At 37.6% G+C, this 13,636-nt stretch overlaps 1 protein-coding gene across 1 annotated transcript; it reads right to left on the minus strand.

Moving 5' to 3' along the window:
* Positions 1-9,875: 9,875 nt before the first annotated feature.
* LOC114283342 (uncharacterized) lies at positions 9,876-13,442 on the minus strand. The gene is made up of 4 exons (XM_028226153.2): positions 13,076-13,442; positions 11,600-12,982; positions 10,900-11,175; positions 9,876-10,024 (listed from the first exon to the last, which is right to left on the minus strand). Exons 1-4 carry the CDS (start codon positions 13,440-13,442, stop codon positions 9,876-9,878), a joined length of 2,175 nt encoding a protein of 724 aa, XP_028081954.2.
* Positions 13,443-13,636: the final 194 nt, after the last annotated feature.

Raw genomic sequence — 13,636 nt, forward strand, 5'->3', positions numbered from 1 at the left:
ATATTTTAAGCAATTTTTTTACTTTTTAGACACACCTAACATAAATACACCCAAAAAGTAAAAAAAAAATTGTAAAAAAAATCTTTTAAAAATTCACTAAATACCAAAAATACAAAAAATATATATAAGAATTCAGTACATTTTCTATATTTTTATGTATTTATTAATTTTTTCACAATTTTTTTTACTTTTTAGATATATCTAAGTAAGGCGCATCTAAAAAAGTAAAAAAAAAAATGTTTAAAATTTTAAAAAATTCACTAAAAACAAAAAAATACGTATCTAAAAAAGTAAAAAAAAAATGTTTAAAATTTTAAAAAATTCATTAAAAACAAAAAAATACGAAAATTAAAAACTCAGTTTTCAAAAAACTTAATCCAGAAAACTCAAACCAAACACACTGATTGTCACGCCCCACTTTTTATTGCTCGAAGTCATTACCAAATTCATTAACTTAATTCAATTTCAAGGATAACATGCGGAAATAGACTCATACATTCAATCTGTAGAAGTGATTAACAATACTCTCATTCGTATGCAAAGTAAATATTACATGAACATACTTAATAAATTGCCCTTGGGCTTACATCACTTAAGATACAAGAAGAAGGGTGTAACCCTTTTACAACAATGGCATTCCGCCCACATAAGAGAGGCCCCGTGGCCAACAAATCAGAAGACCCAATTCTTGCAGCACATTCTGCTCAACACCTGAAAAAGATTCAACAACGTGGATGAACATATAGTCCAGTAGGGAACTCAACATGGCCCTTAACAATAACAACATACAGATAGCTATGATCATGAATACCCATTCTCATACTAGAATAGTAATGTGACAATTTATACAAAATATATATGTATGAACCTTTCTTGAAAACAACCATTTCAATCAACGCCATAGGCGATTCATCTTTCCTCCTCTTTTCATTACTCCCCGTTCCCAATCTTTCATAACATTAATAATACCTTAGGAAATAATTTCGCTAAGCCCACTACACTCTTCCATTTTCCAGACATACACAGATATGCTTTTCAAAATATATGTTTCTTTAAAAAGTCCGTTCTCCTTCACACTTTCCAAAAGACAAATATGACATTTTGGCTTTTTCCCGATACAATCAACTCTATACATGCACTGTTATAAAAATAGATAACAACTCACCGACATGCATAAGATAAACCAAATGAGGCAACTTGCCCCTCCAAAACCATAATCAACACAATCCATGATATTCCCAAACATACTGAAATATCAACAACAAACTTTGCTCTACTAGTTATGCGCATAGTAAGCCAAAGATACACCTCTCACAACAACATGCCAGTTTACCAGGCGCTAGCTGGAAGGGTATGGTGCCTTATATTCTCAGCGCGGTCAGCTCTCCAGGCGCTAGCTGGAAGGTCACGGTACCTCTGATTCTCAGCGCAAGGTATAACACCACCAATCGAAATGCAACAGGACATAACCAACATGCACAACATATATACATAAACCATCCAGATACAAACAATGTGTTAAAGTATATGAACACATAGGTGTGTGGAGTCCATCCCTTATCTTCTCACACACACTGGAGTACAACCCCTCTCTCCTCCCTAACAAGTATACATATATAATGCATCTCAATATTTCATCACATAAGATGTTCGATCAATAATGGTGTAATGCATACACGACAATTCAACACAACCACGTCATCCTCCACCGATGACCAAGGACAAAACCTCTAGATGCAAATACTTAGTACATCTATTAAAGACTCAATTACTATGAGACCACAAACCCAACAACAACATTAACATGGTAGTTCAAGATATAATTCCACACATGTGTGTGTTCAACACTCATGAAACAACAATCCAATTTTCATACGTATTTCAAAATACCTTTCCCATTTCACAAAACAAGTTCAATATCCCTTTTGTTTTCACAAAATCAACTCCGTCCCTTTTGTTGTTACAAAACCAAATTCATTCCTTTGTTTTACAAAACCACTTCCATTGATAATAAAGTCGTAACTCACATTAGTCCACTACATTCATTTCAAACCATTCCAAAGCCAAAGTTAATTCCTTAGGCATTAACACCTTCACCCAACCCATATCAACACTAGAGAATTACAATAGAGATTCACTATCCTCCATTTTAATTTATCAATCAAAATATGATTTAGGGCTTTTTCTTCCATCAACTACAACATGCTAATTTACACTCCAATTAGCCCAAAACATCCATGAATGACAACATAACCATTTTCCAACACCCAACCCTAGGTTCCTTCTCATGATTTCGAACAAATCCAACATGGATATGATTTTTATGCAATACAAAATTACCACATGTCTATCTATAGACGAAGTATTGAAAAAGAACAAGGAGAATCCCTACCTCAAATAGAGAACTCAAATGGAGAAGATGACCCGAAATCAAAGTGCTCCAAATCCCAAATTTCTTGGATCACAACGAAGCCCTCGACGATCAACACACTTCTTACAAAGGCCCAAGGTGAGGAAAACACTCTAGCTAGATCAATCCTAAGAGAGAAGTTAGGTTTTAGAGTAAGGTGCTCTCCAATGGCTTTTTCGGAAAAGTAAGAGAGAGAAAGGAAATCAAAAAGTGATTCAAAATGCTGAATCTCGGTGTGTTATACAGGTCGCCCCGCTCGAGCGTGGAAACCCCCGCTCGAGCCTCACTCACAGACTCCCGCTCGAGCATCAAACCTCACGCTCGAGCGTCCAACACTACAGAGGAAATACTGGGAAGGTGATTTTCCCGCTCGAGCGCCGAAACCCCCGCTCGAGCGGAGAGGTCAAAAACTGGGCAAAGATTCTAGGTTTTAAAACACAACCAACATAACCCAACAAGTCCAACACAACCCAAAACTCTAAGATAAAGAGTAAGGGACAGAAAAGAGAATGAGACAACAACAAATCTACGGAACCGAGTCCGGATTACAGTTCAATAACAACAGGGAATACTGGGATCGCTATAACCTCCCCCCCTTAAAGAATTTCGTCCCCGAAATTAAGGATACGCCAAAATACAAGGCCAATTGATCACCCCACACCAACACCCTGGTACTAAGAGAGGAACCAATCTCCTTACAAACTTTCGATTCACTCTTACCAAGGAAGAGACTAACCAAGGGAACACGTTTCAAACGACAACATTGTAGGCAAAAATGCTACAACAAAACCAAACCTTTTCCGAAACAATTTACCAACAACCAAGTTCATTACCCAACAACATAATTTCAAATAAAAGGATAATCAAGGCAAATTTATTACGTTAATATAAAGAAAACATTTCCTCGCTCAAGAAACATTTCAAAATAAACCTTGCCTTTTCAACGCAAAACTCAAAAGTTTTTTTTTAAACATTTTTCACAAATACGGTGTTATCCAAAACACATAACCATCCACAGTTTATTTGCCAAAAATCATTCATTTAGAATTCCTCAAAATCCTTGAATTTAAATCAATCTCTCAACAACACATTTAGATGGCCCAAACACTAGGAAAATTTTGTTTTCCATTTCTTTCCAAAATAACACCATCACAACCATCACTCACACAGTGATGCCACAACTAACACAGAACATAACATTTCTATAATAATAGTTAATAGAAATAACAACAGTACTATCAACACACAAGGCATAAGAAAGTCATAGTTTTGCAATTTCATCCCGCCTCCCTTTACTTAACCAATTTAATAATATACACCTGGCTCAGAACCTGGCCAAACAATTAAATGAGATAGTAACTCATATAAAACACTTTTCACTTCACAATAGATAGGCATACTAGCTATATCAATCTTTCAACAGATACACATTTTGGTGCTGTATCATCGGAGTCCATCCCCTATCTCCTCCCAAACAATATACATATATAATGTATAAAAAAAAAAATCCAATCATTCACAATGATCATTCAATACACAAACTTGCTGTATTATTATAACCGTCATAGTCAATGACATAACCGGATGATTAGTTTCAGTTTTCCCTAATCAACATACAAGTCTACAACGAATGAGACTAACCTCAAGGTGACAAATGTTAACCCAAAATCCCATACCAAAAGCTGACTAATCAACTCAATAATCCACCACTCTCAGTAAACCACACACTGAAGTGCCACTAACCCCAAACACGAAGTTCCCCACACAAACCCCCCAAATTTTGGAATCTCAACGGATCTCCTAAAATCAAACCATATCAACACTATGCTTAAGGGAATTACCACCCTCCATGACTAGATAGCAAGCTTGCTCATCTCCTCAACCGAAGACCGACATGGTCAACCTAAATTACGACTACCCAATCACAAAGGATAATTTCACCAACGCCATTCTCGCTAACTTGAGGTACAAATCTCACATTCCTACGAACATTCACACATAACCTTACAAACATCCCGTAACTTAAAACCACCACATCTAACACATTCTCCCACGGATTCTCGTTCTCAACAAATAATCATTAACGTGAATAAGGCACACAGGCTGTCACACAACTGACTCATCATACAGTACCAAGCAAGCAACAACATTAGGATCATTGACCCCATCAACAACTTCTCAATATAAAAGAGAGCTTAAACCCATACATACTCCCCAATACCTGAGGATTAAATAAACAATACTATGCGTACGTATGCAATACATAAACATGGTGCCTCAGCATCCAACAGTACATCGGTCAACAACAAAATCATCCATATAATACATTACCGGTCAACAACACAAAAGTCCCCTTCCAGGGTAATACTATCGGGCTACTTAATAAGTCGCCCCTCGCGAGGCTCTCAAAGCCTGGCCTGCACATTTCTGGTATCGATAACGTCCCCGACTGGACGGGCACGACTGAGTCTGACTGGGTTTTGAAACACCCGAAGAATTCACACGCAAAGGGCAAAAACGTTTACCATGGCCCTGCTGGCCACAAACGAAACAACCACCAGACCTCCTGCTCTGAGACTGGCCTGAAACCTGCACCTCCTCGGACCTTCCAACCGAAGTGTCCGAAACCCTTGACGAAGAAAAGGAACCAGCCCCCGACTGAGCATGTTTCCGTCTCCACCCCTTACTGAGCCTAGAGTATTTAGGAACTGTAGGGCCTACCGAAACGGTCTCCTCCTTAATCCCATCATCACTTGCAACCATGGCCTCCACATGGGCCACTGCCTCAACTAAATAATAATAATCCTTCCACAAGGATCCAGCTACCTTCTCCCGAATATCGAAACACAACCGCCTTTCAAACTCAAAACAACGACGCTCCTCTGTTGCCACCAACTCTGGAGCAAACCTCGACAAGCTAGCAAACCGCATCTCAAACTGTGCCACAGGAGTATCATCCTGACGCAACTCCAAAAACTGATCCCTCAACCTTTCTCGAGCAGAAGGAGGGAAATACTTGGCCAAAAAGGCCTCAGTAAAAGCAACCCACGTGCTACCCACATTATTCTTAGCATACTTCCACCAATAACTCGCATCACTCTTCAACTGAAAAGTCACCAAAGAAACCCTCAACTCCTCATCTTCGACTCTGAGCATATCAAGAATCTTGGTAATCTGTTCCAACCAACTCTCTGCCTCCAACGGTTTAGCCTCCCCCACAAACTCTGGTGGGTCGGAGCGAAAAAACTCCTTAGTAAGCTTGAGAGCATGCCCACTGCCACCCTCAGTACGAGCTAGGGCGTTTTGCACTGCTCTCACAATCTCACGTGCGACGTCCTCGTCGACAGCCGATGCTGCAACGGCAGGTATTAAAGGAACTGTTATGCCTCTCCCAACGCTCCTACTACTTGTCCGACCTCTACTCCCTCTTGTAGACATCCTATTAAGCACGAAGGCAAAACACACTTAGCGCAAAACACAATAGCCTTCTCCGAGGCATACTCCACTACCATTAAGTTACAAGACACACTTAGTCTCAAAATTTACATCTCTATTGCACACAATCATTTAGACAGATAAACACATAATCGAATCAAGTCCACAAAGATAGCCACTCATCCCGGAACTCTCAAGGAATTCCTATCAGAAACCACGTTGATCAGGCGTGTTTCCAAAAGGACCTCAAAGTAAGTTCACCGGCTATGAACACTATCCGAGAGACTAAATCCCATGCTCACATAAATGCAACACATAAGTCCTAACTTTCATGATATCTATATGCAACGTCCTCACAATACGTAGTAAACCCACTGTGGTAAAAACCACTTCCCACGAGCCCAAAGTATTCAAACCCGGCTCGCTTTGATACCAAGTTGTCACGCCCCACTTTTTATTGCTCGAAGTCATTACCAAATTTATTAACTTAATTCAATTTCAAGGATAACATGCGGAAATAGACTCATACATTCAATCTGTAGAAGTGATTAACAATACTCTCATTCGTATGTAATGTAAATATTACATGAACATACTTAATAAATTGCCCTTGGGCTTACATCACTTAAGGTACAAGAAGAAGGGTGTAACCCTTTTACAACAATGGCATTCCGCCCACATAAGAGAGGCCCCGTGGCCAACAAATCAGAAGACCCAATTCTTGCAGCACATTCTGCTCAACACCTGAAAAAGATTCAACAACGTGGGATGAACATATAGTCCAGTAGGGAACTCAACATGGCCCTCAACAATAACAACATACAGATAGCTATGATCATGAATACCCATTCTCATACTAGAATAGTAATGTGACAATTTATACAAAATATATATGTATGAACCTTTCTTGAAAACAACCATTTCAATCAACGCCATAGGCGATTCATCTTTCCTCCTCTTTTCATTACTCCCCGTTCCCAATCTTTCATAACATTAATAATACCTTAGGAAATAATTTCGCTAAGCCCACTACACTCTTCCATTTTCCAGACATACACAGATATGCTTTTCAAAATATATGTTTCTTTAAAAAGTCCGTTCTCCTTCACACTTTCCAAAAGACAAATATGACATTTTGGCTTTTTCCCGATACAATCAACTCTATACATGCACTGTTATAAAAAGAGATAACAACTCACCGACATGCATAAGATAAACCAAATGAGGCAACTTGCCCCTCCAAAACCATAATCAACACAATCCATGATATTCCCAAACATACTGAAATATCAACAACAAACTTTGCTCCACTAGCTATGCGCATAGTAAGCCAAAGATACACCTCTCACAACAACATGCCAGTTTACCAGGCGCTAGCTGGAAGGGTATGGTGCCTTATATTCTCAGCGCGGTCAGCTCTCCAGGCGCTAGCTGGAAGGTCACGGTACCTCTGATTCTCAGCGCAAGGTATAACACCACCAATCGAAATGCAACAGGGCATAACCAACATGCACAACATATATACATAAACCATCCAGATACAAACAATGTGTTAAAGTATATGAACACATAGGTGTGTGGAGTCCATCCCCTATCTTCTCACACACACTGGAGTACAACCCCTCTCTCCTCCCTAACAAGTATACATATATAATGCATCTCAATATTTCATCACATAAGATGTTCGATCAATAATGGTGTAATGCATACACGACAATTCAACACAACCACGTCATCCTCCATCGATGACCAAGGACAAAACCTCTAGATGCAAATACTTAGTACATCTATTAAAGACTCAATTACTATGAGACCACAAACCCAACAACAACATTAACATGGTAGTTCAAGATACAATTCCACACATGTGTGTGTTCAACACTCATGAAACAACAATCCAATTTTCATACGTATTTCAAAATACCTTTCCCATTTCACAAAACAAGTTCAATATCCCTTTTGTTTTCACAAAATCAACTCCGTCCCTTTTGTTGTTACAAAACCAAATTCATTCTTTTGTTTTACAAAACCACTTCCATTGATAATAAAGTCGTAACTCACATTAGTCCACTACATTCATTTCAAACCATTCCAAAGCCAAAGTTAATCCCTTAGGCATTAACACCTTCACCCAACCCATATCAACACTAGAGAATTACAATAGAGATTCACTATCCTCCATTTTAATTTATCAATCAAAATATGATTTAGGGCTTTTTCTTCCATCAACTACAACATGCTAATTTACACTCCAATTAGCCCAAAACATCCATGAATGACAACATAACCATTTTCCAACACCCAACCCTAGGTTCCTTATCATGATTTCGAACAAATCCAACATGGATATGATTTTTATGCAATACAAAATTACCACATGTCTATCTATAGACGAAGTATTGAAAAAGAATAAGGAGAATCCCTACCTCAAATGGAGAACTCAAATGGAGAAGATGACCCGAAATCAAAGTGCTCCAAATCCCAAATTTCTTGGATCACAACGAAGCTCTCGACGATCAACACACTTCTTACAAAGGCCCAAGGTGAGGAAAACACTCTAGCTAGATCAATCCTAAGAGAGAAGTTAGGTTTTAGAGTGAGGTGCTCTCCAATGGCTTTTTCGGAAAAGTAAGAGAGAGAAAGGAAATCAAAAAGTGATTCAAAATGCTGAATCTCGGTGTGTTATACAGGTCGCCCCGCTCGAGCGTGGAAACCCCCGCTCGAGCCTCACTCACAGACTCCCGCTCGAGCGCCAAAAACCCCGCTCGAGCGGCGGATACAACCATCCAGAAGTTTTGCAGAACAGGTCCCCGCTCGAGCGTCCATCTCCCCGTTCGAGCGTCTCGCACAAACTCCCGCTCGAGCGTCAAACCTCACGCTCGAGCGTCCAACACTACTGAGGAAATACTGGGAAGGTGATTTTCCCGCTCGAGCGCCGAAACCCCCGCTCGAGCGGAGAGGTCAAAAACTGGGCAAAGATTCTAGGTTTTAAAACACAACCAACATAACCCAACAAGTCCAACACAACCCAAAACTCTAAGATAAAGAGTAAGGGACAGAAAAGAGAATGAGACAACAACAAATCTACGGAACCGAGTCCGGATTACAGTTCAATAACAACAGGGAATACTGGGATCGCTATACTGATTGGTTTTTTTTTTAAAAAAAAATTCTAAGAAAAATGCTTGGGATCCCCTTTTTTAGAGACCCTACAACCCTTTTGGATCTCGACTATTTATGTATGTGTGAGATCTACTCAGGTACGTGTATGACCCGCACTATCAATGATTGAGATCTAAAAGAGATTATGAGATCTCAAAAAAAAGAAAATCTTAATCAGTATCATTTTTTTTAAATACACTTGCTGAAAATCTCAATCAGTATTTTTTTTTAAATACACTTATTGAACTGGTGGATGGGTACTCTCTCGGGTTGTAGGAGTGTAACTGTCTTGTTTAAGAATTAAATATTTTAGTTAGAAAGTTAAAAAAATTATATTAATATTTATATTTTTTATATATCTAATTACTATCAAAGAAATATGGAAAAATTACGACAAAAAAAAAAAAAAAAAAACTCTAAGGTCTTCTTAATAAAGTAAATCTTGAATTTTTAATTTTATAAATTTGAATTTTTTAATTTATTTTTAATTTAAATCATCTGTTTCATATATATATATATATATATATTTGATTAAAATTCAATGGAATAAAGTTTATGTTGAACATGCATTAGCTATGAACACAAATGACAACATAGAAACTATTTTTCTATATTTGGTGGTGGTAGTGATAGAATGAAGGTGAGAGTAGTAAAATTTTAGTTCAAAAAATATTTTTCGCTTTCTAAAAGTGAAAAATATTTTCTGCCTTGTTTTCCATTGACCATAAAAAATATTTTCGATTAATTTTCATTTTCTATTATACCAAACACCAAAAAATATTTTCCGTCCAAACAACAAATCACTAGTGGAGGACCCATCATCATCACCTTGCAAGAGCTGATCGTAGTTATCATCATCTATATTAAACTAGGGATCTTGCTTATCACCCATCTCTTCATTGGCACACTCGTTATTGTCCATGAACAAGTCTTTACTATAACAAACACCTTTTTTTGCAGTTCTCTGTTTTGTGCCCTGCCTAACTATACTTAAAACAGGGTGTGGAACATGAAGGACTACAATTTGGAATGGAAACAAACAACGTTTTAAATAGAAAATATTCTCCACTGAAAGAAACAGAGGTTCATTTTGAAATCCAGAAATGCTTTCATTTAAAATAAATAAAAAAAAAAGTCTGACCTATTGTTCAAAATGTAATTTTTTTGCCACTGCTCTAATGAAATATAATTTTCCCTAAAAATTAAATATTCGAATGATGGGTGAAACAATCATTTATAGTATGACATCATGCCAATTTTTAACACATCATTCTGGAGAGCAAAGCTTTCAGACTACCTGTGGAAACCTCTACCTCCCTGCCCTCTTTTCCTTAAAACTCAACAGTGATTTTTTAACTTTTAATAGTGATTTTTTAACTTTTAACAGTGATTTTTTTTTTTTGGGTATTAATTAATTAAGAGGTGACAGAGGAAGAATAATAAAGAGTAAAAATTAAAAGGAACGACCAACATTGTTTGGCTTAGAAATTAATTTCCTAATAGAACAATCATTAATTAAAAGAAATTAATTTCCTAATAGAACAATCATTAATCAAAAGGATTGTCTTGCCCAATGCACACTTGCAGCCATGAACAATTCTCATGGTGAATATAATTAGGTTAAGAAGTCGGTCATGGTTATTTTAACATATAAAATTCAAGAACAATGTTTATTTATAGTTACAACAATTCAATGCAACCAGAAATTCAAATATCTAATTATAGTTCTTACACACTTGAAATTCAAATGATGTCAAAATCTAATTCTTACACATTTGAAATCAGAATAACATCAAAATTATGACAACACAAACCTAATACTACAAAGCTTATTAAAACTAGCCAGTGATGAATGAATTAGGCTTCCAACTCAATCTCCATAGCCAACTCACCTGAACCAGAAGCAACCGAATTGTTATCGGATGAAGAGGGGGAAGCAGAGGGATTTGCTTGCCCCATTTTTGCATGCCACTCATCAATACTTGCAAATTGATCAGTATTATGTAGACAGAGTAGTTCATGATTTTCAAAAAATTTCAGAATCTTTTCAGTTTCGCCGAGAAGTTGAGCTACGAATCGGACATTCTCCTCCCTCTTTTCAATGGCACTGGAAAAGCACTTCGTGGTTATAACACCAGGTAAGTTGGTAAGGCAAGCACCCAGTATACCTGCAATCACATAACACTACATAGGTAAGTTGATAACACAAGTACCAAGTTAAGTCGTTATATGCATCTGACTAAGCATAGGTCATGAGTTCAAATCCCATATAAACTGTTTGATTCAATTGGGGCCACCCTTATGTTGTATTTTGTTAAGGGATTTGGGGAGAGATTTGGGAAGGGATTTAGAAAAAGAAAAGGAAAAGGTGTGTGAAACTAGGTGAAATGTAAGTATATTTTATTCCTATTTCACCTGGTTTTTCCTTTTCTCTTTCCAAATCTCTTCCCAAATTTTCCAACCAAATATAGCGTTAGAGTTTGTGCCCAGTAATTGCCAAGTATGCATGGGTCGGGTGACTGTAAAAGTACAAGGAAAAGCCTCATATACACTTGTTAAAAAAAAAAAAGAGAAGAAAAAGACGAAGCATACCTGCGATCATGTCAAATAATTTCAGGAACAGTTCGTCATGATTTATCTGGTGATTGTTACCTTCAGCATCCAGCAATAAAGATTTGCAAATTTTGTACATGGAATTAGCTGCTACAACGTTAATGGACCAATTGGTAGGGTTCCCGACGGGGCTTGCATTGATATTTGCCTTGTATTTCATTACAATTTTCTGAGCAAAATCAGCGACTATTTGAAAAGTCTCTCTGCAAGATGTTTCTTTGGGAGCTATTCTGGTGAGATCTTCATCAAGCCACTTGCCTTCAAGTTCGACTCCTAACCACACTTTATCAGCTGCATCTCTACTATTTGTGAGGTTCCCTTTGGTATCCACGGTTTTGTCAACATGTATGACATGCGAGAGGCCTTCGCTCACGCTGCACACAAGCCTGTCAGCCATGTTCTTATTGATTTTGGAAATTGCAATAACGATGCAAGTTAGAGTCACCAATGGCAAAGCCCAACAATTAAGAGGTTCTTGAGAATCTAATGATGGAACTTTGTCGCTGTGAAAGTCTAATATGCATTCAAAGCCACTTGTAGATTTCTGTTGAAGAAGCTCGATTAAATTTTTGCGCTGCTGTTTGTTGGCCTTGATGATGAAATGATCTGCTGCTTCACTAATGTTCTTCAAGGTACTTTCAGTAAGTTCCACTTCACCTTCAAGAAGCAAAACATTATCCGACTTCGTTGGGGATGTTGAGTTATGTACAGGCTCCTTAAACAAATTGTAGCAACAGCGGTAACATAACATGAGCCGGCGAACAAAAAAAAGGAGAATGAGAAGAGTTAATTTGCTTGTTACCACAATCATAACCTGAATCATTATACACAAGTTCAAAACTAGATTTTTGGTGCGCTGGACAAGTTTTCTCAATTTCAGACCACGGATTTGAAGAACTATAGAGCTCTTCTTCCATTCTTCCAACCTCTTAATCCAATAACTCTTTGGTTTGAGCTCAGTTTTGAAGCCTTTGGTACTTTCCTTGGAGCATTTGAATTTAATGGCAGTGAACCATCTACATATCGGACCAATGATCCCTACGCCCACTGTAGCAGTCTGAATTACAAAAATAAAAAATGTTGACCACGTATAATCTGATTCCCCGGTTGCAGCAAAATCCCACACTCGGTACTCAAGTTGTGCTAAAATTAGAGCAGTCATAAGACAGATCACCCCTGAAGCAGAGCAGGTCACAGAACGTGCCATCATAAACTGGGGGCTCCCAGTTTCTGCCATCATCCAGTACTTGTTGACATTTTCTTTCAGTTTTTCAACTGTAATTTTCTTTCCAATTTGTTCTCTTAATGCTTCTTTGTGTATTTCACTATACTTCAATTCTAGATATTTTTTAGTGGTAGCAACTGTAACCACCGAGAAATTTTATATTACCAACAACAGAAGCATGAAAAAATTAACTAGAACATGTTCTACTAGTATTGAATTGGGAATTGTACAAGTAACTAATTGGATGCAAACATTCACAATCATGGTGATTATAAGAATATCCAAGGCTATTATGTTGGTGAATATATCTTTATCATCCATGGGGCCCAAAGATGGCATAAAATTACCTATTGTAATACACTTCATGACTGTGCTGCTAAGTTTTGCAAGTTGATCACTTCCTCCGTACATGTCGCTACTCACATCCAGTGGCATCTTCATTGTTACACCTAGCAATGTCAGCGTAGCAGCATTGATAGTGAAGAATTTGCACGGGAACCAAAATTTTTTGTTTCGAAACGCATAGAAAGCATCGGCAACAATTGTTAAGAAGCAAATTAAAGATGCTGCTGCAACATACATTCCAATCCATGGCATTGGTGCTTTGGATTTTTGGGGGTTAGAGTCGCAGTAAAGCATGTTTTTCCAATGTTGTTTTTGGTTTCCGGTGGTAGTTTTACGGAAAGTGAGCTGCGCAAAAAATTGATATTATTTAGTGTAACTTCCAGTTTATCTATACACTATATAATAAGGGAAGAGCTGCTCTTTAAATATTGAGTTTGTTTGGTATA

The sequence above is a fragment of the Camellia sinensis genome, chromosome 6 (assembly GCF_055761805.1).
Source record: "Camellia sinensis isolate YWXY chromosome 6, ASM5576180v1, whole genome shotgun sequence".
Taxonomy (NCBI): domain Eukaryota; kingdom Viridiplantae; phylum Streptophyta; class Magnoliopsida; order Ericales; family Theaceae; genus Camellia; species Camellia sinensis.